The sequence below is a fragment of the Phocoena sinus genome, chromosome 10 (genome assembly GCF_008692025.1).
Source record: "Phocoena sinus isolate mPhoSin1 chromosome 10, mPhoSin1.pri, whole genome shotgun sequence".
In the NCBI taxonomy this organism is placed as follows: domain Eukaryota; kingdom Metazoa; phylum Chordata; class Mammalia; order Artiodactyla; family Phocoenidae; genus Phocoena; species Phocoena sinus.
The window spans coordinates 102677319-102703265 of NC_045772.1; the positions used below are offsets into that span (position 1 = coordinate 102677319).

Sequence of the window (25947 nt, forward strand, 5' to 3'; positions counted from 1 at the left end):
CCACTCACCCCTCAGAGAGTGTCCACCGTGGGGCAGTCAGCGTGGCAGGCCCAGGGACGCAGTGAGGGGGATCGGGTGCTAGCGCCGGCACTCAGGAGGGCACAGAGGACAGTCAGGAGAGGAGACTCACACAGGGACTGCTGTGCCGCACGGTAAGTGCTCTGATCCGACGAGGCACAAGTGCTCAGGACCTCACTCACTTCAAGGGCCCCAGATCTGGCCTTACGAGGGCAGAGGGAAACTTCTCAGAGGGGCTGGGTACCAACCCAGGCTCGAGTGATAGGACTTGGCGTGTACAGAAACAAGTGAGGTGGGGAAGACCCCAGGCCAAGACTCAGAAGCAAAGAAAGCTGGGCGAACTCGGGGAACTGCAAGTACAGTTAAAGGAGGATGGGCAGGCGGTGTGCAGGTTAGCCGGGGAGCGACGTGCAGCTGGCTTCTCTGCCCGGCTAACGCCTTCCCTCAGAGCAACAGAGAGCCATTGGGGGTTCAAGTGGGGAACGCGTGAAGAATCAGACTGAAATGCAGACACCTCACTCTTGGTGCAGTTCCGGGGCCATCGAGTGGAGGGCAGGGACCTCACGAAGACCCGGGAAGGAGTGAAGGTGGCCGACCAGAAGAGCTGGGTGACCAGGGGCTTACCATGAGTGCTGTGAGCTGGAGGGCGGCGGTGCCACAGACGGGTTTCAGAAGGGGAGGAAAGGCAGGAAAGAGACAGGAGGCCGAGGTCAGCGTGGTGGGCGGTGTGACGGTTCCTGGGACGGCCCTGGAGAAAGGGAGCTGGGAGTGAAGGGGGGTGTACGTCACTGACTGTGAGGACCCAGGAGGCTTCCCCTGCAGCTATCTTTAAAAAACTGTGGTCGGAAAACCACACAAAACATAAAATCTACCCTCATGATCACTGGAAGTGTACTGAAGAGCAATGAGTGTATCGCGTGCCAGCACATTCCCGTGTTGTGCTACCACCACGGCTGGCGGCTGGCGTCCATGGGATGCGTCATCGTCAAAAGTGAAACTCTGGGGACTTCTTCCCTGGTGGTCCAGTGGCTAAGGCTCTGCGCTCCCAATGCAGGGGGCCCAGCTTCGAACTCTGGTCAGGGAACTAAGATCTCGCCTGCTGCAACTAAGACCCGGCACAGCCAAATAATAAATAATAAAACAAAACAAAAACAAAAAACTGAAACTCTGTTCCCACTGAACACGAACTCCCCACTCCCTGCCCCCCATCTGGACCCTGGCAACCACCTCTGTACATTCTGTCTCTATGAATGTGACTATTTAAGCTCCTCTTATAAATGGAGTCTCACAGTATCTGTCCTTTCGTCACTCGCTTATTTCCCTGAGCACAATGTCCTCGAGGTTCATCCACAGTGTAGCCTGTGTCAGACTTTCCTTTCCTTTTAAGGCTGAATAGTATTCCTTTATACATACGCTTATCCCTTTTAAACTTTTGACTATGGTCCATAATAAAAAGTGTATTTGATGTCATGACCTAGTACACATGTATTATGTTACTGAAATAATATGTTATTAGTATATGTTATCATATAATAACATACATGTCTTTGAAATAAAGATTTACCCCCAAACTACCCTTCCTACATGTGAAGTACTCTGATATTTTATTTCTATACTGTTTCTTAAAAAAAAAAAAAGAATCTAGTCACAATCCTCCAAATCAGTTTCCTGACACACTAATGGGTTGCGATTCCCAGTTTGTAAACAGTTGGTCTGTCTGACACTGATTACCCAGGATGCCAGCAAGCCTTGGTGGAGTGGAACATTAGGGTTTGGTGCCAAAGCCGTCAATGAGTAAGGAGGGGTGGAAACCAGCTTCACCCATGTGTCTTCATGAGTGGCCTATAATTCCAGCACAATCTATCAAGCAAAGGTCCAAACTATTAGTTTATTTCTGGTGTAAATAGGGTAATTCATGAATTTGCTGCTTTTTTCCAGTGGTCACCAGCTGGCATGGGTCTTTTACTCTGGTTTATTCACTGCCAGTGGCCATTCCAATCCACTTTTCTATCACAGGGGAAAGCCAAGTAAACTGCCCTTCCTCATACCCTTGGACCCGTGCGCCCCCACTCCCGCCCGCCTGATCTGGGAAACGGGAAAGTGGGGGGTGCGGGGGGGTGACTTCGGCAGCAGGTGACTGTGGCCTCTGGACCCTGCGGGGCTTCCAAAGGCTCCAGCTGTTGCACAGCTGCAGGAAGAATCCCCTGAGGAAGGGGCACTGTGCAGGGGAGTTGGTAGGGGGGTCAGCCTCCAGGATGGACGCTGGGGCAACGCCTGCCAAGAGAAGAGAGGAGGGTCCCAGAGCAACGAACATCAAGGGTCAGGGCTCCCACTGTGTGTCTTCACGATGCTCTGAGAAGGCCCTGGGGTTTCACCACTGTCTCCCAGCCATTTCGGTTAAACGCTAAGTGCCAGAAGAGCTTCCCCCTCCCCGCCTTATTAATTAGCTAATCTCTGTGGTATTCCCAAAGGATGAGGTCAGAAATATCCCCATCTCCATGGCAATGAAAACATCAGTGGGAATGGGGGGAGAAATCAGAGGAAAGTTCACGTATGCATCAAAGTTCGCCGAGCACCGCTGTGTGCCGTGCGCTGAGTTAGCTGTGAAGATACAATGTGGACAAGCCGTGGCCTCTTTTGGACGTGGACTGAAGGGGGTGACCAGACCAAGGACTCCGAGTTATGAACGTGGACTCTGCAAAGTTCCAGTGGGGAGAAAGAGCCGGGCTCTCTGACTTTTCAGAAAGTAGAATTGAGGCTGTTCGTGTCAGAAGTAAACAGCTGCTCAAGAGTGGAACCAGTCAAGGGTTTGATGATGACCTTGGGTGATTTGGCCAGAGAGACTCACAGAGAACCCTAGGACGCCTCACGACTTGGGCTGAGCCATTTGAGCACCAAAATATATCTACAAAACATTTTGAGCTGGAGAGTCAACTAGATAAGAACTTAGGATTTTTATAACATGACTATATTTGGTGACTTATTTATTCAGGGTTCCGTTTTGTCTTTGTAACTTAGTGAGGTCAGTACAGTGGGCATTTACTCATCCTAATTCCTCTATCCCATCCCACTGCCTTTCCTTGATAAAGGAACTGAGGATCAGAGGGTAAGTAGCTTGTCCTGCATTAACCAGAAAAAGAACCTGGACACTCCTGCCCAGACGAGGGCTCTGTCCACCACCTCAGGACACCTCTTCAGGTCCAAACTCTTCTCCTACAGAGCCTTTGAGCACTGGCCCTGCTGGAATGAAAGGGTTGGAGGAAAGGACAACGCAGGATGCCGCAGCGTGCCCGTTGGGCACCGAGAGCTCAGTCCTCTCCCATGCATCCCCCTCCCTCCCCGGGACACACTGGCTCCGTCCCTCTGGGAGGGGCCCTCAAGCATGGAGTGCTGTGGTGCCGTTGCTTTGCTGTCAGATTTATGGGTTAGAATTTTGGCTCTGGCATTTGCTACCTGGTAAACTCGGGCAAGTCTCTTAACCCTTCTGAGCCTCAGTCAAATGGGATACTAATAAGCACCCAGCGGGATAGTTTGTGCAGTTAAACCTGGCTCATGGGCTGACGTCAGGTATGGGAGAAGGAGTTCAAAAGCCTCTGCCGTTTCATCTGAGGGTCCTCCCTGCCCCCTCTCTCCTGAAGGCCCTGCAGAGATTACCCCCTGAACCCAGGGCGTCCCAAACACTAGAGACCCTTGTTCTGGGATCCCAGGGGCTCACAACGTGGCCTCAGGGCATCCTGTCCCAGTGAATCACCTCCTTCAGCGGTAGCGCTTTCCCAGCCCCGCGGCCTGGCTAACTTACTGCAGACCAAAAATAGCTCCAATGAATGGAACTTGGGTCCCCAGAAGTCCACAGCCAGCCCTGAGCATGGAATTCCAGAGCAGGAAGGGCTTCCCGGGGTCTCGCACTCACCCCCAACCCTGACCCCAAGCAGACACCCTGCGGTGGAAATCTATTAAAACCTTGAGCACGTCAGGAACGCTTGCTGTGGACACCTAATTTCCTTGACCTTCCAGCCCAGCTCCCCAACCTGCCTGCAAGAGCTCTCCGGGACAGGACCAGCTGCGTCCCACCAGGCCTCCCCTCCCCTTAAATGCTGATCATCTCAACCTCTGTGCTTTGCTTGCACAAATCTTATTTTTCATACTGAGTTCACTTCTCACCTCTAGACCGTTGCTGAGGTTTCGTAGCCCCTCCCTGCTTCAGTGGGGAGCTGGGATGGATGGGGACGGGGCCCCATCTGACACAGTCTGGGACAGGTGCCAGCAGCCAACATGCCCCTGATCTAGGAGGAGGGGGAAAGGAAAGCTGACAACCATGGACACAGGTGCCCTCTTCTTGGTAATGTGGAAAGGCACTAGTATTTTCGTGGCCAAACAAGTCCTGAAGGGGAACCTCAGGGCAGAGGGTGGCACGACGCGGGGGTGACGACTGGGTGGGAGCGGGGAAGGCAGAGGGGGCTCTGAGAGCGCCGGCGAAGCCAGGGTTCCAGGAGGGGAAGTGTTACTTGGCCCAGAAAACCCAGGTCCTGCCTTACTTCTTTATCGGACTTCACTGGAGGAGACCTTGGTACTCATTAGGCCAAGGGATCCTGGCTACTCACTCATTCAACAAACATTCACGACCACCTCACTGGGTTCGGAGTTGGAAATACAAAAGTAAAATATACAGCTCTCTACCCTAAAGGAGTTAGCTGTTCACAGGGGTCTTCCCTGAAGTGAACAGATAGATGGCTCATCCGCTACAATACAGGCAGGTACAGGCCCTACAAGAACACAGGCAGGGAGGCACTGAATCTACCTGAGAAGGGGGGGTCAAGGAGAAGCTTCCCAGAGGAGGTGATAACTGTGCTGAACTCTGGGGGTGAGCCTGTCCAGGAAGCCAGAAGGGGCCCCCAAGAGGAGGGAGTAAGCCGCTCAGAGGCCCAGGTCTGGGGAGAGAAGGGTGGGTCAGGAGAGCGGCCTGGAGCTGGGCGTGAGAGCAGGGCTGGGAAGGCAGGCGGGGGCGGGTCCCGGAGGTGATGCGGGCCACTGCCTGCAGAGGTGATGGGGGCCCAGTGCGCCGGGGGCCTCGGCCCCCGCCAAGTATGCAGCCCGTACTAGAGCCCGGGTTCGGGAGCAGCGGGCCCGTGGTGTGGCGCAGGGCAGCTTAGGGGGGCGAGGCTTCCTGCCGCACACGCACATGGAGACCGCCACGCTGAGGTCCGGCTGCTCCCCTGTTCCTGACTGGGCGTGCAGCCGGAAGTAAGGGGCAGCCCTGCTCACGTGCAGCGACCAGGGGGCTGGAGGCCCGTGAGAGGCTGGGGAGGAGACGCCGCTGGAGTCGGGGCTCGCGGTGGGCTCTGCTGGGCCTCCCGTGTCTGACGGCTTTGCTGTCAAATTTCTGTCTCTCCCATCGGATTCCAAGCGGCTGGCACATGGTGGGCGGCGGAGCCTTGGTGTGACCGCCACTTCCTATTGCCGGGAACGTGAAATGACCGCCCCCCCCTCCGGGAAGCCACCGCACGCACAGCAGCCTGCCGCCCCCTGCTCGGGCAAGTGCCCTTCCGTTTGCCTGCTGAGGTTGGGGAGGAAGAGGGCATGGCCGGGCATGTCCTTCGCTTTGAGTTTATTCTGCTTTGACCTATTGGGACAGCACCATGGTTCCCCCAAATTCAGGTAGAAAGGGAACACTTAGGACGAGACCCCTGGTGAGGCGCTTAAGGTAGATGTACAGCTTGTCCTGCTGTCCAGGAACTGGCGGTCAGGCTGACTGTCTCAGGGGCGGGGTCTTAACGAGACAGACCCCGGAGCAGAGTGCGGCTCGGCTGGGCAGCCAGCCGCCGTCCTGAGGCCCACAGACCAGTGGCACCGAGACAACCACAGAAGGAGAGGGATTCTAGACCCGGGGCAGCGCTCCCGAGAGCCCAGCCACCACCCACCACCCTTTACTCCCCTCTTAGTGCCTCTCCCCGGCCTCCTCTTTCAATCCCTCTCTTTTCCATCCTACCCTCCGCCTGTCTCACGGTTCTCTGCACCCCGTTCCCCTTGCTGCTCTGCAGCCGGCTCGCGGGGCTTCCGTCTTAGTGGTGAAGGAAGCCGCTAAGCACTGCGAGTCACCTGGCGGCTACTCGGCGCTCCGTCCCCCAGAACACGGACCAGCACCTCCGCTGTGCACGGCCCCGAGGGTACCTTCCGCCTGCGGCTTGTGTCATTCGATGGGGCGCCTCTCACAATGTAAACGGTGCTCTTCGGAGTCACCTCAATTTCAACGTGGGACTCGAAAGCCTTCATAGCATCAAGTCTTTCAGGGGAAGATGTCGGCGCCTGGAGGAGACCAGGTCCTCAAACGGACACGGAAGCCTGAGAATAGTGTCCACATTACTGTGCTCCAGAGCCTTCTGACGTGGAGACTGTAAATCTCCTCCCCTCCAGCCGCACCACCCGCTACCCTCACACGACCACAGCTGCGGCAGATTGCTGATCGGAACCCGCCAGGTGCCATCCTGGCTCCTGGAGATCTTCCTGTTTGCCCCGTGACGCTCGGCTCCCCACTCTGCTCCCCTTCCCTGCCCACTCAGCTCAGGGACACCTCTCCTCGCCACTCCAAACTCCTTTGGAAGTCTGGCACTGTACCTCAGATGTCAAACCACTGCCCAGAAACAACGGCTTCTGTTAGGATTGGAATGAAATGCACGCATCTCATCCTTAGACAGCTCTGAAGGTGTGACTCGACCCGGCCCAGGTCTCTTACTTGTTTCTTCCTGCTCTTGCCCTCATCCGGCCCCTCAGCCCCACTGGTCACTCTCAGACTCACCAAGTTCATGTCCATCTCAAGGCCCTGCACCTGCTGTTCCCGCTGCTTGGAGGACTCGTCCCCCCGACATCCAGGGCTACCAGAATGGAAATCTACGAGAGCAGAAGCTTTGCTTTTTCTGTCTTTCCCATCGGATTCCAAGCGGCTGGCACGTGGTGGGTGGTGGGTAACAACGCTAGATGGACAGTGTAAATAACACGCCACCTGGGACTTCCCTGATGGCGCAGTGGTTAAGAATCCACCTGCCAATGCAGGGGACACGGGTTCGAACCCTGGTCCAGGAAGATCCCACATGCCGCGGAGCAACTAAGCCCGTGCGCCACAACTACTGAGCCCACGTGCCACAACTACTGAAGTCCACGCACCTAGAGCCTGTGCTACACAGCAAGCCACCACAATGAGAAGACCACGTACCACAACGAAGAGTAGCCCTCGCTCGCTGCAACTAGGGAAAGCCCGCGCACAGCAACGAAGACCCAACACAGCCAAAAATAAAAAACAAACAAACAAAAAACACACCGCCTCGCATCGTTTCCTCGTGTGCCTGTCCTCCCCTGTAGAAAGCGTCCTGAGGACAGAGATCTGGTCTTGGTGATGCGTATCCTGCCCAGCATCCTGCCCAGCATCCAGCCCAGGACCTCGAGTGGATGTGCTTTTAGAAATGTTTGTTGACACAATGAAGACAGAACGGGAAAGAGTCCTTTCCTACCAGGCGGGCTCAGCAGCCTCCACAGCAGGAAAAGAGTAACCCTTGTCCTCCCCGCTCAGCTCATCCTGGGCTCGGCTGCCAGCCCAGCCCCTGGAATGTCGCTCCCATGGCAGCAGAGCTGTCCTCCACTTGGATTCCTTTCCCAACACTGCCAACATCACTTTCTGAGCTGGTCGGACTCAGAGAAAGGGTATCTGCCCTCCTAGAACAGCACACACCTAATCTTAGGAGAAAACAGGGCTCTGCTGAGATAACTGCCTGATTTCAAGGTGAGCTCTTCTAGATTTACTGAGGCCATGACCGTGGCTGCTGCTTTTCAAAGCCCAGGCAGACGTTTAGGTGATAGAGTTAAATATTCCAAACTTACCTCATCCTCCCCCTCTCTCCCCCTCGGGGAACATTCGGTTCCTCTTCCCCAACCCAGTCCTTCTCCATATTTGGGAATCTGGAACAGGCACTAGGGGCACAGCGTCCCCTCTCGGTGTCTGCTGGGAGCTGTAGTTCCCGACGAGCCCCCGCCAGCAAGTGGGCTGTCCTTTCTCAGGAGGACGTCTGGACGCAGGGGCGGAAGGTGCCATGAGGAGGCTCACCTTCTGGTTTCAGGTCTCGGAAGCTGGTTTTGGTTGTGGCTCCGTCTCCCCACCTGTAAATAGGGATAATTATCTCTCTTTTCCTACCTGCCAGATTGTTTGTTGGGAGGGGTAATTATCCAGCACTCAGTAAATGCTTTGAGCTCGTGCCAGCAAGGAGTGCTTTATAAATAAAAATTGCTGTCTTTAAAGAGGAAAATATTAACTTTGATTGCCTCATTGCCTTCACAAGCCAATCCTTTGCCTACATGTCCAAAAGATGCTGTTTCGTTCCTTGTATGTGCCTTCCACCCACCCTGCATTTAAATAGTTTCCCTGCATCTCATTCCATTTTGTTTCATCATCCTTTGTTTCATATCCTCAAGAATAAATGCGCGCTCGCTCTCTCCTCTCTGAAAGGAGTGGATGAGTTAGACAACTCTGCCCTATGCTGAAAGCACAAGAAAGTCACGAAGAAGGGATGGGCTGGGCCTGCTCTGAGCTCCTCGGCTCATGCCTGGGTGTGGCAGCAAGCTCAGTCTCTGTGCAAGAGGCTGACCTTTGCTCCCTCTGAAGAAGGCACAGAGGTTTCGGTGCAGCAGGAAGGATTTTTGAAAGATTTTTTTTTTCCTTTGGCCACGCCACGCGGCTTGCAGGATCTTAGTTCCCCAACCACTGTGGAGTCCTAACCACTGGACTGCCAGGGAATTCCCTGAAAGATCTTAGCAAGAACTCCCTTCTCCAGATACTTGAGGGAAGAGTTCTGCCACCCAGCACCTTTAGTTACAGGAAAGGGACTGGTCGCATGCGGCGGAAGCAGCAGCTTAGAAGCAAATGGTTAGAATCCTGGCCCTGGGACTTGAGGCAAGTCATTCATCTCTGGCCTTGGTTTCCTCATCTATGAAGTGGAGACGCTGCCCGAAGGGATGCACGTCTGGATCAGAGTCCTGCCAGGGTCCACTGTGGACACGCAATCGGTCTACTTGACTTCTCTGACCCTCAGGCATTCTCTCTCTAGGATGGGGATCCCGAGACCACGTGCGGCCCCCTGCACAGAGCCTGGCGCTGCGGCTTCTCAGTAAACGCCGCTGTGACTGTTAGTGCCTTGCACACATGGAGTCGTGAGTCTCCACACGCACCATCATCGCACTGTGATTACGTCTCGTTTATGACCGTCTCATTTTGTGATGATCAATGAAAATAATGTAAAGGTGCTTTCTAAGCTGTAAAGAACTACACTTTACAACTTAATGATGAGGGGTGATTAGAACTGAGCACACAGACAAGGGCGATGGAAGCCCCAGAGGTCTCCTCCCGGCCCCAAGTTTCCACGGGATCAAGGAGGTACAATTGCTTTTTAGTACAAAGAGCTATAAGCATGTAAAGTGTCACCAGGAACAGCAGGATTATTCATTTCTTGTTTTAGGTGTGGGTAGTACCATGTCCACTTGCGGAGTAAGAAGGACTCCTGTGCACACCGCACACCAGGTCACAGGGCAGCACAGTCACGTCTAATCATACGAGCACGCTGTGTTTATGGAGGGTGGCCATCAAAGGGTTAAGGCTGTCACTTATGGATGGTGGGATTTCAGATGATTCTTGTCCTTTTTGGTCTTGTCTGGGTATGCATCATTTTAACAAAAACAGTTAAAAGAGCAGGTACTAAACACTCTGATTAGAGGCTGTAAAATGTGAGGAGGATCCTTTAACCCCAGAGAACGTTTTCTTAGGCGTGTCTGTGGAAATTACGCCCAAGGCCTGTGAAGAGAAGCCAGAGGGGGATGGAGTCCCTCCAGGATGGCCCCAGAAAGACAGGAAGGGACGCTTTCACGTCTGTTTACTTCCTAGGCTGTACCCACACAGCAGTTTCACCATCGAGGGGTAGGTCGAGCCTCCGGTTTTCCACCTCTGCTCTCTGCAGTCCCTAGGACTCAGGAACTCACCCCCTCCTTCATGCGACCCAGGGAATCACCTTTTGTCACGAGGGATTAGGGGAAGGGTGTGGTGAGCCTACCTAGTCCACTCCCACTGTCCCACTACATCTCAGAACCAGACGCACAAAGAACAAACTCGCTTCCCAGCAGGACACAAGATAGGAGGGACGGTGACGCACGCCTCACCATTCACGACCTTCTTCCCAGAGGACGCCCAAGGCGAGTCCGCGCAGGCTCCAGGACAGCCTGTCTGTTGGGGCAGCCCATCCCCGGAGAGGGCAGGCTCCCTCCTGTTGCCACAGACACTGAGGATGTCCCCAGAAAGACTTCTCACCCAAGCCCACGTTAACATGGAGCCAGAGAGAGGGCTGCCACGTCAGGCCCTGTGGTGGTGGAACCTCACAACCCAGACTCGTGGACTGGCACCTCCTGGGGCTTCCTGATTACCCCCCCCCCCCCCCGCCCCGGAAGGGTGATCTTTCCTGCGCAGACTGATTTGCAGGGAAAGAGGCTTTTACAAAACCAACAAACTGGACCTTGGCCAAGTAGTCCTGAACAATTTTTGAAATGAACTGAATTGTCATGGGTTAAAAAAATATGTTCAGACACCTGTTTTCCTCACTTTACCAGCTTTCACGCATTCCACCTGGTGTCATTCTGAACCTGCCCCAGAACCAGATGCTGGGTGGGGTCAGCTTACCTGTGGAGCAGGGCACTAGGCTCAGGTGAGGATACCAAGACGCCCTTGAGGTTACAGTCTGAGAAAAATCATTAAGACAAATGCAAAGGCAAACTGCAATTCCTTTTGTTTATTTTATAGTTATTACTTTATTTCTTTTAGGCCCTGGACCCGTGGGATAGTGTTGGGCACATGTGTGTTTTCCTCGCTGTAGACAGCTGAGTAAGAAAACCAATTTTCAGGCTGACTGAAGCCTCCAAGGTTGGGAGCGCCGCCCTTCTGCTTCTTTGAGGTTCTCACCACCCCTCTCTTTCCACTGCCCTCACCTGGGTCAGGTGTGAAATGAAGATTTCTGGAAATCCTCCCAACATTTCTCCTCCTTACCCACTGCCCATATGCCTTCATCAGGGCTTGCTGACCCGAAATTCCATTTGGAGAAGTAACTTCAGGAAATAATTTGGGACATAAAGATTCTGTCAGTGGTTCCCAGGCTTTTAAATACAAATGACCACTTTTAATTGCCCCTCCATCAACCCTCTTTTGGAATGTTTCTCTAGAAAATAAAATCTATTGATCAGTAAGAATCGTAGCTTCATCTCAGGTAACCATACAACTGAACTATTAAAACTATGTTGAGAGCCCCTCCCGAGGGCCCGCTGGGGGAAGCCACAGGTTTTGGGGACCAGAGCTGCTCTGGGGATGGGGGTGGGTACAGGGAGGGAGCCCTGGGGTGGGGAGTGCTCTTCCCAGCAGGATCTGGGCATGAACAGTGGCCTTGGATGCTGAGACCCACCCCAAAGCACGGGGATCTCTGGGCTGGTGAGGAAACACTTCAAGTCAAGGCGAGGTCCTCTCTGGGGCAGCATGTCGGGGGCAGGGGTGCTGCATCCTTCTGTGGGTGACAGCAGCTGTCGCTTCCCCTTCCTGGCCTCAGTTTGGCTGTAGAATAAGGCTCCTTCCAACCCTGAAATTGTATCACTCAGGGTGACTAAGTTTATTCGATTATTTCCTAGGAAACAAGGAAGGGAGCACTAGAAGGAACATTGCAAATCACTCACAGGCAAGTAGGCAGGCCGGGGTACCAGTATCTGGAAACACCGCCACGTGTCCCTCCTTTTGGGCGGGCTGCATTAGGGCATGTATCTCCTCAGCTTCCAGCCTTTCTCACAGTGCTCACCAGTGAGGGTACCTGCAAGTCTAGATCAAATGATGCAAAACAGCTCAGGGGAGGCGGGGGCCCTTGGAGCAGCGCATGCCTACCGCTTTGCACCATGCCAGATGCCCCCTGAGATAAGGAATGGCACTCAGGAGTCCTCAGGAATGGCACCGCTGAGTAAGGGAATGGCACAAATAACTATAAGAAAATGCAAAGCACAGTGGGGAGTTTGAAGGGAGGAGTGATTAGCTTGAGTTGAGTGGGACCAGGGAAGACTCAGGAGGGCCCAGCATCCTTCCACCTTCCACGACAGAGCAGGGCTGACTAGTCCCCAGTGAGCAGCCGTTACTTGTTTCACATCAGGCCTGGTCTGGCATCGTGAAGATTTGCTCAGGTGAACCCTCTGGCTCCCGGGGTGGGTGAGAACATGTGGAAATTGGAGGGCAGGTCTGCGTGGGGGGCTCCCGGTCGCGCTGAGGGCAGATAGGGAGGAGCTATTGCCAGCCCTCTGAAGAATGCCCTGCCGTGGGCTCTGGTGAGAGAAGTCTCCAGTAGTTGTTCCAGCTTTGCCACTGAAACCATGAGTTCTGAACTCAGACAGTTTCTGAGCTTTAATTTCCCATCTAGTGATAGGAATAAGAATAATATACCTGTATTGCCTTGCTCACAGGTTTGCTGTCCAGCTCAAACAGGGTGAGAGCACCTTGTACAGCCAGAATTACGTTATCAGCTGAGAAAAAACACTCGAGCCAAACTGCCTTACTGAGGTCCCAGCCCCCCTCTGCATTCCTGTGTGACTGCCCTGTTGCCTTGGCTTCTACACCCACAACTTGGGGGCCACAGCAGGGCTGTTGTCGCAGGGCTGCTGGTGATTAAGATGAGGTGGATGTAAAGCACTCAGAACAGCGCCCAGCACATGGTTGATGCTGGAGCACCAAACTGAGCCGGCGTTCCTATGCTGTAAAGTACTGCACGGGGTGGGGATGACGACACTCCTTAGACACAGAAGCAAAGTGAGCACTGTGTGTGTACCTGGAGAGGAGGAGACGGGAAGCAGAGTTCTGCCCTGAACTCCAAGTCCAGGCTCTAAAATGAGCCATAAAAATGCCATCTAACTGACGAAGGTCTGGGGCCCGTGACCAGCCTGGAAAAGCATCATCTCCACCCTGCCAATATTTATGTCTTTGGCTTGCTTCTAGCCAAAGTCCACACCAGGCATGATCCTACTGCCTGCAGGGCTTTCCCACTGGTGTCCCTGTACAGAGGGGCTCTGGCTGGACGAGCGTGCCCAGAGGGGCAGCTATGGATGCTGCCTATCATCACGAAATGCATGGCCAGCTTGGAAAGGGCAGACTCTAGATGTGGGCATCTGACCTTTGTAAGGTCAAGAGTCTGATTCTGGGTCAGAAAGTAAGATTACAGGACTTTGAGGTGGAATTGGATTCTTTCTTCTTCTTACCCACCCCCAGTGTATCATCTCATCTTATTATCAGCCTGAACTATTCCAGTGATTTAAAGCATTCTAGGGACTTCCCTGGTAGTCCAGTGGCTAAGACTCTGCGCTCCCAATGCAGGGGGCCCGGGTTCTATCCCTGGTCAGGGAACTAGATCCCATATGCCACAACTAAGAGTTTGCAGGCCACAACTAAAGATTCCAGCGTGCAGCAATGAAGATCCAGCAGAGTCAAACAAACCAATAAATGTTTTTAAAAAGGCATTCTAGGCATTGTCACATGACCTCTTCTGACCTTTACAACCACCCACATGGCAGGTGTTGGTGTCAATGTCCTCAGATGAGAAAACCGAGGCTCAGAGGACTGGCCTGACTTTTCAGAGGCCCTCGGGATTCCAAATGGTGTAGCTCATCTCCCAGACCAGAGCCCTTTTTGCTATGGAAACACGGACTCATCACTTGCTCAAAGCAGCCGAGCAGATCCACACCCTCAGGACACTTCTCAGGCAAGATACACTGAGCACCCGACGAACAGAAGGGAGAGTGGCAGGTCCCAGAGCTTGGGTGGGCTGGGGGATGGCTATCAAGTGGGTTTTGAGTCTCATTTACTAGTTTTCCCAAAATGAAAGCATTCCAGCAAAACAAATATTGAGATGGGTCAGGTCTTACAGGTCTGAGAGAACTGGCTTGTTTCCACTCATTTTATCCCGGGGGAGGCTAGGTGGTTTCAAAGCTTGAGTCATGGGCCCTGTTCACTCTCCCTCAGCTGGAATACATTAGGGCTGCCGCGTCTTAGGCTGAGAAGTTCTGGGTACGTTCAGAAGCGGGTGGGGGGTGGGGAGCGTCACAGTGCTGGTGTTCAGGAATCAGGCGGCGGGTACAGCAGTGCTGAAGTTGTGTGGTGACAGCCAGATCACTATGTAGTCCTGCACAGTCAGAGATTGGGTGAAACACAGAAATAGAACACAATCCTATTTTTATATGGCTTTTTGCAACCGCCCACTTCCTTAAATATCCTGACCTCATTCCGGCAGCCACGGCACTACACCTGCTGGCAAGTTGGCTTCTTTTAGGGCTGTGCTGCCATCTCCTGGAAAGGCCTGGGCATTGCAAGAACCTTCTCCTTAGGGATGAAGGAAGGGGCCTTTTTCAGGCAGCAAAAGCTTGGAGGTGGCACTTCCGGAGGCTGAGGCGTGGCTGTACCAGTCTCAGCTCGCCCAGGCCTGGTACATCCATGTTCTGATGCTACTGCTTACCCGATTTTTCAGGGAAGACTTCTAAAACCAGCTCTGAGAAACAGGTTTTTTGTTCGTTGCAGTCCAATAATTATGTCATTTCTAATGATCTTCATTAGCTGCTGTCAGACTCGAGGCAGAACTGATAAAACATTTTGGTAACTTCAGCCTTGAACTGATCCACACTTTCCTCTGGCCTGCTTGCCTCCGGAGTTTGCTGTGTGGGAATGAATACTGCGCCCGGAGTTGAAGAGGGATTTAAGATGCACGCTGAGTATATACTGGTCCCGAGGGCAGTGACCCCACCAACGGAGGCCAGTCCTGAGCTCAAGGGCCACATTTTCTCTCTGCTATGCTCCAGCCCTGGCTTTACTGTTAGAAAACAAAGTTAGCTGTCGTCCCTGTTGTCACTCCCAAGCTCTCTTCTGTATTTGGTTTACTTCTCCTTAGCATTTATCCCCACCTGACATACGACTGTATGTACTTCACTCGTTCGTGTTCAATTTTGTTTCCTTTCACTATATGGAAACTCCACAGAGGCTGCTATTTTTGCCTTTGTTCAGTGGGACCCTCAGTGTTTAGAACGAGGCCTGGCACTTAGGAGGTTAGGTATCTGCGGAAGAAGTGAGTCCTGGCTTCGTCACCTTATACGGTTACGGCTCCACACTTCTCAGCCGCAGAGTCTGACGCATTGAACGCTTCTGCCTCAGCTTTCCGGGAGGACTTTCTGCGGACAGCTGAGGGCCCAGGCTGCTGACCAGGGAAGGGGAGGCCGACGCGGGCAGGTCCTGACCCTGCGCCTAGCCTGGTCCGTCTCATCTAATCACAAGCGGACCCGCTTCGAGAGACTTCAAAGGTAGGAACTGGGAGGAACCGAACTGAGGTAACACAAACCTGGGAGGCCCCCAAAAGCCTGAGTGAAGCACAGAATATAATAATAAATGTCACTTACGTGTCTGTGTACAACCACTTAATAATTACTATCGCAGCCGTAACGTATGGAATACTTACTCTGTCCCAGTGCTTTACTGCAAACTGCATTACACACTGTACGGCTGTTTTCCACGAGCTCTCTACTTGGCCTGAGGTATGGAGTCTCCGTGCGGACTGACCGGGAGCCGGGCGGGAGCCCGGCGGAAGACGGCACACAGACGCCCTTTCCCGCCCGCTGCCCGCGGGGCGTCCCCACAGCAGGTGCCGGAGAACCACGCCTACGCCCGCACCCCGTTGGGCCTCAACTCCAACAGCCCGCGGCTTCCGTCGCCGGGCTTCCTCCAGCTGCCACGACTTTCGGGACGCGGCATGCCGGGGCTTGTAGTCCGCAGTTCCCAGCTGCGCCGGGAGGCCGGCCGCTTCAGGAGCCGGACTACAACTCCCAGAGTGCCGTCGCGCCGCCGAGCCCGGAGCGTCGGCGGGGGCTGCGCGCGCAGCGATGTCGCTGGCCGCGTTCTCGCACCGGGGCTGGCGACTCTGCAGCTAGAGAGGCCAGGGAGCGGCCCTCCTCGGGCCGAGGGTCCCAGTCCCTGTGGTGGGGCCGGGTGTCCAAGGACGCATTGCTCTGCAAACCCGAGGGCGCGAGGCTGTCCCGCGCCGGAACCGCAGGAGAGCCCAGCCGCTCCCCGGTTTCCTTCTCGGGGTGCGGCCTCGGGGAGGCTTGTGGGCCAGGCTGTGAGTACTCTCCCTCCTCCCCAGGCCGCACCGGGTACCCCGCAGCCCGCATAGGGCGGCGGCTTGGCGCCGGCCTATGAGGAGTGACCCAGCGACTTCCGCAGTCCCCCTGAGGGGGCTCGGGGGGCTCCTGCGGAGCAGCGAGCCTGTGCGCGCCGCTCCGGCGCCGTCGGCGGCCGCGCTTCTGCTGGAGGAGGCGGCCGACCTGCTGGTGGTGCACCTGGACTTCCGCGCGGCGCTGCGCACCTGCGAACGCGCCTGGCAGGGCCTGGCGGAGGAGCCGGCGGGCGCGTAAGTGCTGGGCTCGGTTCGCCTCCGGGGGCGGTGGGAGGGGCGCCAGACCCCAGCGCTCCTGCCATCCGGTCGCTCACGCCAGCCTTATGCCTTCTTTTCTCGCGGTGACTCTCCGGAGGCAGCGGCTCACCTTGTGCGGGTTCTCCGGGGAGAGAACGAGGCGCTGCCCAGTGAGGAGGAAGAGGTTGAGTAGTGTAACGGGCTCAGGGGGACCCACAGCCAGTTCTTTCTCCCTGTTCCAGGGTAGAATGCCTGACGGGAAGATAGAATTGAGTTGTTAAATCACTTCAGTAAGCAGGTGGCGAAGTTCTCTCCTAGGCGCACCCTTCCCCCGAGCGCTCTCACCTTGGCTGATAAATGGGTGTGTTCTGGTCCTGTTGAAGGATCGTATCAAAGAATCGGAATTTTGGTGCTGCCTTGCTCTTCCTGATGCTGCTAGCCTCTCCTGTAGCTGAGGGCATCATTTCTCTGTGGGTTGTAGAGTTGGATTAGGCCGCAGTAGGGAGGGGGTAGAGTCCCCAGAGAAGGATGGATGAACTGGGGAGCCCTGGCTGTGTGTTGAGGGGTCGGTGAAGGCTTGTTGCAGTAAATGCTGAAGGCTGTGATTCTGGGTGCTGCCCTCAGGCGGAGACCTTGCTCCTGCGCCTTTCTTCACTAAGCAAACTCTTAGCTCCAGCTCTCTTTCCACCCACACATTTGTGCTGCCCTTTGACTTTTTCCCCTCGGGAGTAAATGAACCCTTCCTGTTTGCTAACCCTGAATTTACCTGGATACAGGGATGTGTGTTGGGCAGCAGCCTCTAGGTTTGCCTCTAGGTTTACAGGAACTTTTAGCTCCTGGGAAGAGGGCAGTTTTCTCTTGTGTTGGGGCCCATGAGAGTGACGGTAATTGTGAGGCCCACTGGAATGTCAGTGGCGAGGAGAGAGGTGATGGCTGCTGAGCTGGGAGCTGGCGAGGAACAGTCTCAGGGTGGAGGTGGGAATGGCAATGCAGGGGAACCACTTCTGGACTTGAATTGGCTTTTCTGCGGACAGCTGCTTGGAGGTGAAATGCTCTCTGTGTGTTGTGGGGATCCAGGCGCTGGCAGAGATGGATCGGTGGCAGGAAGTGCTGTCCTGGGTTCTTCGGTGTTACCAGGTTCCTGAGAAGCTGCCCCCCAAAGTCTTGGAGCTGTGGTAGGTCCTTAGGTCCTTACTGCTTCCCCACGGGTCAGTGCAGGAGCAAGAGGCTTTTCCAGTCTTCTGCCGATGCAGCCCTGATATCTCCTCTTTTCCCTTCCATACCATTTCCCTTCAGATCTGATTCTTTCCCTGTGCCGCCGCCCCCGACTTCAAAACATAACGATAAAAGATGTGGAAGGAGGAATTTAGGAGGGGGGAAGGGAAAAGAGGAAGGAATAGGAGACGAGCAGTGGGGTGACAGAAGTGGGGTGTGTCAGAGCTGAGAGAGCTTCTTGCTTCTCCTAAGAACTCCTGGTTCTTAGCGTGTCAGCATCCTGGAGGGAAGGGCTGGAGGGCCGGGGCCGGGCTGGGTGGGAGGAGTGTGGTGATTATGAGAAATTAACAAACTGCGAAGAACTGACTGCTCTTTTTTCGGGGTTGGATTATTTGGGGCTGCAGTGTTCTTTTATACAGCAAGATGCGAGAGCCTGGAGCTGTGCTGGATACGGTCAGTGCTTGGCTCCAAGATGCTGACAACCAGGGCCTTCCAGAGTACAGAGCCTTAGCAGAACTTCACCTGCAGCGGGTGCTGCTTCCTCTGGGCTGCTTGTCGGAGGCTGAAGAGCTGGTGGCGGGCTCTGCAGTCTTCAGTGAGACGCAGCGGCTGGACGCACTTCAGGCCATTAGCACGGCGAGGCAACAGCAGAAACACGCAGAGTCTGGCTCTGAGGAGACCCAGAAGCTAAACCAGGAAGGTGAGACGTTGTCCTTTTTGGCCTCTCTACAGGGAAGTAATGGGCTTTCTCCTGAACCTTGGAGCAGTTCTTTGTGTGAGTAACTTCCAGATCACAGAATATGAAACCTGTTGGGGTGCTTAGATAGCCCAGCCCAGACCCTCGGAAGGTGGCAGTGAAAGGTGGGTGGTGCAGTCCTCAGACAGAAACTTGGCTTTTGTCTCCTGACAGCCACCTTCTCCTTGGGGTCCTGTCGTTAGGTCTGCCTCCACGGTGCTGGCCTGGGTGGGATGTTACTGCTTTAAATGCTGGCCCAAATGCAGACCCCGCTGAGGTGTAGTTGGGGATAGCCAAAGGAGAATGAACAGCTGACATGGTAACTTGTTAGCTCGACTTGCGGCATTCCGTTTGGGCCCCTGCCCTGCCTCCTGTGTGCCTTCCCTTAGCAGACCTCTCGCTCAGGGTCTTCTTCAGGGATTGACGTCTGCCCCGTTTCAGGGCCAGCCAGCTTCTGCCAGTAGAGTGCAGCTTTATAAACGGTGGAAGCCGCTTCAAGACCCAACACCGTGCACCTGGCTAGCAGCTGCAAGGGCGCCTGCACGGGCAGGGATGCGGGGGGGGGGGTGGACTTAAAGGCTCTCTACTCCGGACTCTTCCCTGGTCCCTGAAGCCTCTTCATCACCTTTTCCTCGAGTGATCGTCTAGTCTGTACATGAATACTTTCAAGGACAGAAAAGTCCCTGTCTCCTGATGCAGCTGGGGACAGTTCTTTAAGGAAGTTCTTCCTGAGGCTGAGTTTAACGTTTCCTTCTGGTAGTTTCTAACCTACTGATTCTTGCTTTTTCTGTTGGTAACACGTAGAATAGGCCTAGTCCGTTTTACATGAAAGGCCCGTTAGGAGACTGAAGTCCTGTTTCCAAAGTGTTTTCCTTTCTGTGCTTTCTTTGTGAGCATGGACCTGCTGAGTTAGGATCACTTCTTTGCAAACAGGTTGTTGACTTCAGGGACTACACGTGACCCCCCAGACCCCCTGCCTGTCCACTGCCTGGGAAGGAGGAGTTCAGGGCTGGGAGGTAGTGTTCATGTTTGTACTCACGGTCCAAGACTGGAATTCTTCACTGTACCTATTAGGTGCCCTTTATTTTCTGCATTCATCGATCATCAGGAACTATTGCCCTGTGTAACTCCATGCATACGTCTTAGGCCAAAATGCTGTAAAGTAGTCAGGCTATTAAAGAAGCACCAGATGTGCCAGGTTTCCCTGGCTGAGTAGACGTTTCTGTCAAAGTCCTCTCGTAAGGAGATGGTATTCTGGTGATTTAGTCTGTCCTTAAAGCACCTTTGGAGCTTTTGGAACTTCCTTTAGAACCACTTTATGAACTGCATGAGAAAGCCAGTCTTGTTACCCTTTTGCTCGACTTTTATAATCAAGCTCAAAGCTCAGAGTCAGGGAAGCTGGTTCTTACCCTGAAGTTATGCTCCGTCTCCCCGGCCAGGCTCCTCCTCCCACAGGTTCCTGTCACTACTGACGTTGCTTCGCCAGCTTTGGGACTCTGCGGTGAGGCACTTCTTTTCCCTGCCCTTCAGAAAGAGCCTCCTGGCTGCCTTGCTTCTCTGCCTCTTGGTGGTGAGGTTTGATCCCGGTGAGTGAAGACGCCTCCCGCCCTCCTGGGGACGGGGCGGTTGACAGGGGCTGGCCCTTGGGAGCCCTCCTGGGGGTGGAGGTTTTCCCTGGTCTCTTCTGCAAGGAGGAGTTGGTGGACCCAAGCAGGAGCCAGCCCTGGAGAAAGTCCACTCTGCCCTGTTGACCCTGGACGTCCAGGGGTGAACTCTGAGGAGAGCCTCAGAGTTAAAAAAGAAAAACGTCATCATAATGAGTAAAAACTTTATGTTAATTTAAAACATATTAAATTGTAGAAATACAATTACAATAGAAAAATATATATAATATTTTAGAGAATATGGAAAATAGAGAAAAGTATAAAGGAGAAAACAGAAATCACCCATAAGCCGGCTACTGTAATGGTTATACTTAGTCTTTCTCTGGATATAGATGCAATTTTCTGTGTCATTAAGTATTCTTTGTTTTTCCTTCTAGTTTTATTGAGTTATAATTGACATAGAGCACTGTATAAGTTTAAGGTGTACAGCATAATGATTTGACTCACATACATCATGAAATGATTGCCACAGTGTGTCTAGTGAAGCTTTATCATTTCATATAGATAAATAATTTAAAAATAGAAAAAAATTTTTTTCCTTCGGATGAGAACTCTTAGGACTTACTCTCTTACCTTCTGTATCTAACACACAGCAGTGTTAATTATATTTGTCATGTTGTACATTACATTCCTGATACTTATGTATCTTATAACTGGAAGTACCTTCTTCCAATTGCCCATCCCTCTACAAGTATTCTTTAAAACATGGCTTTAGGGACTTGTTGGTCCGGTGGTTAGGACTCTGCGCTTTCACTGCTGAGGGCCCAGTTTGGATCCCTGGTCAGGGAACTAAGATACCGAAGCGCAGCCAAAAAAAAAAAAAAAAAAAAATGTGTTTAAAGCTTTACCTGGCTAAATAATATTTCAAATTATAGGAACGTCCATAATTGATTTTACAATGCCCTATCGTTGAACATTTTGATGATTTCTTACTCCGTTTTCTGCTGTGCTCTTTGCTGAGGGTTAATTCCTCAGACCTGTAAGCACTGGGTCAATGGTTAGGTGCTCACTCGTGGACTTTTCTGTGTCTTGCTCTGTGTGAGTTACGACCTAATCTCATGAATCTAGTTTTAGGATTATGTAACTTTCAAAACTGAAAGGAAAACTGGAAACCCTTGTTTCAGTCCCTTCATTTTCTTTCGTTTTTGGTTGAGAAACCTAAGAACCAGAGAGAAAAGAGAAAAGATGACTCCAGAGTCACACAAACGTGTGTCTGTTGCTCTTGACTTAGCCTTAGATCTTGCCCGTGTCCCCCACTTCCCTTTTTCTCGTTCAGGAGCCGTTTCTGCACAGCTCAGGTTGTCCCTTTGACCCCTTGGCTGAACACTGAGCAGGAGTTCCCTCTGAACAGCTCTGTTAGGCCTCAGGGAAGCTGAGGAGAGTTTGTGTTCATTCCTGTCCACCATCTGACCTTTTACTTTGTTCCAGAGGCTTCGAAACTTTTTTATGGTTCTTATGAGTCCTTCAGTCTCATAAGCCCTGGTCTCCTGAGTGGGTACAGCAAGGGACCGTTTGAGCTTCTTCCATCAGGGAGCCCCGGCTGTGGTCCCACCCTCAGGACAGTCTTGACTCAGTGCAGAGCTGGCGAGAACCCAGGGCTGGGCTGCAGTTAGAACTCGGCAGAGAGGATGTAAAGAGGGTGGACTATAATGGCTTTCTTAAAAGTAACATTTTTTTTTTTTTTTTTGGCCACGCCTTGTGGCATGCGGGATCTTAGCTCCCCAACCAGGGATTGAACCTGCGCCCCCTGCATTGGAAGCGTGGAGTCTTAACCACCGGACTGCTAGGGAAGTTCCAGTAACATATTGCTTTTTAAGAAAGAAAAAAAAAATCAATTAAAAATCAGTAATTCAAATAAGGAAAAATAAACCAAAACAAACAGCCAACTCAGCTCTCATTCAAAAGAGGTGGATTTTACTTTTGTTTTCAATATAATTAACTTATGATAAAAATAGGTAATACTGTCACTTGGCTCCAAATTTAAAAGATACAAAAAGGAATGTAGTGAAAGGTCTCTTCCTAAATTCCTCTCCCCAGAGGGGGCCACCGTTACCAGTTTTTTGTGTATTAAAAAGTTAGGTTAAAACATAATAAATTTGGATCTTTTTCTGAGCAAGCTGAAGGTCACTGTAATCCAAGTGAAGAAAATACATCCCAGAGTCTATATCCTGGAGAAAGGGACATTCTTTCCTGTCGGGAGGGGACAAGGGGCACCAGCGTGGGTCGCTCCCCAGGCGGGAGAGTCTGGGCGGGAAGGGGCCCACTGACTCACCTCTCCCTGCAGCTTCTCCCGCTTCCCTGCCCTTCCTCTACAAGCTGGCTCAGATCTTCCGTCGGATCCGCGAGGCCGTGGCTTCTCCTCTCCGCCGGCCTCCCATCCACGACTGAGTGGTCTTCCTGCTCACCTTGACCGCCTGGTCCCTAAGGCTGCCGGACAACAGAGCCAATCATCCACGGCAGCCTGTTTCTTGCAGCTGGATGGGCCCTGCCAGTGCGGCCAGCCTAATTCTAGGAGGAGCTGACCTGGCCCAGGCACTGTATCTTGCTGCCTGAATGCCCTCCCCTTTGCGCCCCACTTTGGCCGGCTTGGCAGGTGGTGTGGAAACAAGATGCACAGCCCTGCAGAGGCCCCTTGCACAGGAGGGGTTTGGGAAAGGAGAGTGCTTTGTCCTTGAAACATTTCATCTTCCTGCAAAGGCAGGGGTTTGATTTTTCAGGCCAGGGTGTTCATGAAGCTGGAAGTTCAGAACAAGGTCCTGGTGGAGGGACTTGGCCTTTCACTTGCTTGGAACACTTAACCTCTGAAGGTCGCCCCCAGTGCAGGCCCTCCCCGGGCAGGGTGAGGGCTCCACAGTCTGGTCTGGTTTACCACTACCCCTCCCCGAGGTGTGCAGTGGGCCCATCTCTGCTCAGACCAGGCATGGCTTCCTGAGCCCCTGGTGCTGGGTGAGGGGATCTGGCCTGGTGCCTCCTGGGCTTCAGCTCAGATTTCCAGGTTGTCAGTGGCCAGGCGGGGCTCTGTTACACCGGTGTCTCTGCCCTCTCTCCCTCCTGTCAACTCCTCCCCCTGCCATGCGGTAGTTGGGCTTCGCCCGATGGTTGTCTCACCAGGTTCTGCCTGCATCCCTGCCTCCTTGGTACACGCCTTTACTGGTTCCCGCCTTCCTATGCCCTGTTATTCTAGTTATATTCTATTGCCTGTATAACACGCAAGTGTTTCTGCTTCTGTGACCATGAAAAGTAGGCCAGCCTCAAAGGCTGATGAGCTGAAAATGGAGCGGGGTAGTCAGGTGAGCTGGAAGCATGTGTGGAGGGGGTTGGGTGGAGGGAGCCTCTGCAGGCAGCGAACGATTTTACTCCTGTGCAGGGAGGAGACACGGGCCCTAGCGCTTGAGCAGCTGAAATGTTTCAGTGCTTCCTGTCGGTGGCCCCAAGAATCCTACCTGTTTCCGTGTGAGGACGTGCCGTGGGGTGGTGGAAGGCCTGGGCGGTTAGTCCTAGGGTTGGTCCGCTGAAGCTAAGAGTTAAGAGCCCTGCAGAGAGGAAAGGAGGCGACCGAGCTTTGCTCTCTGTCCTTCAGGATGATTTTTAAAATCTGGTCCTGTTCACACCCTGGATAAAACTCTTCAACGGCTTCCCCCGGCCCAAGGGTAAAGCACAGGTTCTTGCTGTGTAGGCCCTTGGGCACTGGTTTTGGCGGACACCCCTACTTCGCGTGGGGCCTCTGATCCAGCCCAGCCCCCCATGGTCTTAGTTTTCTGAGCACTGCACCCCTCGCACCGCTGTGCCTTCTGCACCTGCTGAGCCCTCTGGAGGCCCAGCTCCCCTTTTGCCTGATGAGCCCTTTCAAACTTCCAGACTTACCCAGGGGTTGCCTCTGTGCGTCCGTTCCTGGTGTCCCCTGCTCCAGGCCCCCGTTTCGTGTGCTTTCTGTGTGGTGACCCCACGGCCTTGTGATTGGGGGGTTCTGTGGCCTCTCTGAAGCTGGGGAGTGTGGCTCTTCGCAGTGCTGAGTCGAGGGTAGATCCCTGCCCTCCCACTCGCTGGGTGTGGGACTGTTGAAAAGTGATTTAACCGCATGTGTAAGTTGGTTCTTCCCTCACAGGGACGTGGGTGAGTAAATGAGCCTCTGGTGCGGTGTTAGCACATCTCCTGCCCCGGGTAAGAGCTCCCATGAGAGGTAGCTGTGTTCCCATTGCCTGCCCGAAGGCGGGGGGTTAGAAGGTGTTCAGAGGCATTTAAAAGAATAAGTGGATGTAACTGACATGACGGGAGGCCTCTGCCACAGGTGTGTGTGTGGGTTTGTGTTGTGGAAGCCCCGACTTTCCAGCCTCTTCTCTCGCCCCGGAAGCCCCCATGTGGCCCTGCTCTAGGCCTTGAGGGTCTCTGCTTCCTGTCTGTCTTGAGCTCCGCAGCCTTGTTTGGCATCTAGCCCTCCTAGTCAGACAGGCACTCGGCCCTGCTGCTCGGGTGGCTCGGGCCGTTTCTGAGGGTGCAGCTGCTGCTCTGGCTGGTCCTCAGCTCTGGGCTTGACGAGGTCCGAAGCGAAAGGAGAGCCGCCTTGTCACACCAGCGCCTGTGGTGACCAGTGAGGTCGCCATGAGCTGCAGATGGCCTTTGAGCCCGTGAAGTGTGGCTGGTCCATATGGAGATGTTCTGTAAACGTAAAATACACGCTGCTTTCAAACACATAGAAGAACTACAAAGGTGGAAACTCGATAATTTTTATATTGATTGCATGTTAAAATGACAATCTTTTGGGTATATTGGGCTAAATAAAATCTATTACTGAAATGAATTTCACCTGTTTCTTTTCACTTTTGGTGGGGGGGCTCCCAGAATGTTCAATCTTGCACGGAGATTAAATGTTTCTGTGGGCCAGCACTCGCCAGCACCCAGCACACGTCCGGCCCAGAGAAGCGGCCCATATAGTGGGGTCTCCAGACAGGAAATCTGGAAAGACCACCTCTTGTAGCCCCTTTGTGAGTTAAGGAAATGGGGACCCCAGAGTGAAGTGAGCCCCCAGGTGACAGCCTGCATGAGACCAGGGTCTCCTATCCACCCAGCGTCCCCTCGCTGCACACGGTGCCCCCACGTGCCCGGAGATCAGCCGCCGAAGCTCGCTCTCAGCATGCAGCTGTGTCTGGAAGGTACCACGGCCCGAGCGAGTGGGCTGGTCCTGCAGGTTCTGAGAGGATACGATGTGGGTTCTGTGGCCGAGGGGCCACTGGGGAGGCGGGGTGAAGTGACGAGGGCTTGGGCTGCGGTGGGTGGTCACCGGTGTGGGTGGGGAGCAGCGGAGGGGAGGACGCAGGGTTCTGCTTCTAGAAGGGGGTTCCGAGGGGCCGAGGGCGTATTTCGTGGCTTTGTGCAGGTGACGCCGTGGGTGTGTTTGCACATGTGTGTGTCTAGACTGTTTAAAAACTATTTGCAGTTTACGTGTATAGTACAGAATTCAGAAGTCACAAAAGGGTGTTTGTGAAAGAGCGTCTTTCCTTCCCCGGCCACCTGCCCCAGCCTACCACCGCTGCCATCCGTATCCTCCCACAGCTAACCTCTGACACGAAGCTTCTCTTCCTCTCTGCAGAGGATGGCATCCTACACACACGTGCCACAGTTTTTTAAAAACTTAATCTTGGATTTCGTTCCGTATCAGCTGATGTAGAGCTGCCTTATTCGAACGAGCGCTCTGTATTCCGTTGTATGATAGGCTCACAGTATAAAGCCCGTACCCTTTCCCCTGAATGCAGTGAAGCCTCTCCACCCTCTCCTAAGCCCGAGTCTGAGATTAGCAGGTGGGGGTCACACCTCTGCTGTCTGCCTG

The 25947-nt window shown here is 53.5% G+C and overlaps 1 protein-coding gene and 1 long non-coding RNA gene across 4 annotated transcripts; one reads left to right on the forward strand and one right to left on the reverse strand.

The window, feature by feature from the left end:
• Nucleotides 1–10816: 10816 nt before the first annotated feature.
• On the reverse strand, nucleotides 10817–15901 carry LOC116760138. The gene is made up of 3 exons (XR_004351658.1): nucleotides 15558–15901; nucleotides 11761–11899; nucleotides 10817–11666 (listed from the first exon to the last, which is right to left on the reverse strand). It is a non-coding gene; the product is annotated as an uncharacterized LOC116760138 (long non-coding RNA).
• Nucleotides 15902–15944: 43 nt separating this feature from the next.
• Nucleotides 15945–24921, forward strand: PEX26 (peroxisomal biogenesis factor 26). Of its 3 annotated transcripts, none has more exons than XM_032644526.1 (5): nucleotides 15945–16505; nucleotides 17543–17683; nucleotides 18128–18423; nucleotides 19899–20045; nucleotides 22408–24921. In XM_032644526.1, the coding sequence occupies exons 1-5, from the start codon at nucleotides 16291–16293 to the stop codon at nucleotides 22509–22511; spliced, it is 903 nt and encodes a 300-aa protein (XP_032500417.1). In that variant the 5' UTR covers nucleotides 15945–16290; the 3' UTR covers nucleotides 22512–24921. The 3 variants fall into 3 exon arrangements, with proteins under 3 accessions (XP_032500417.1, XP_032500418.1, XP_032500419.1); XM_032644527.1 differs by having other exon boundaries at nucleotides 16139–16505; nucleotides 20151–24921; XM_032644528.1 differs by having other exon boundaries at nucleotides 16139–16505; nucleotides 21833–24921.
• Nucleotides 24922–25947: the final 1026 nt, after the last annotated feature.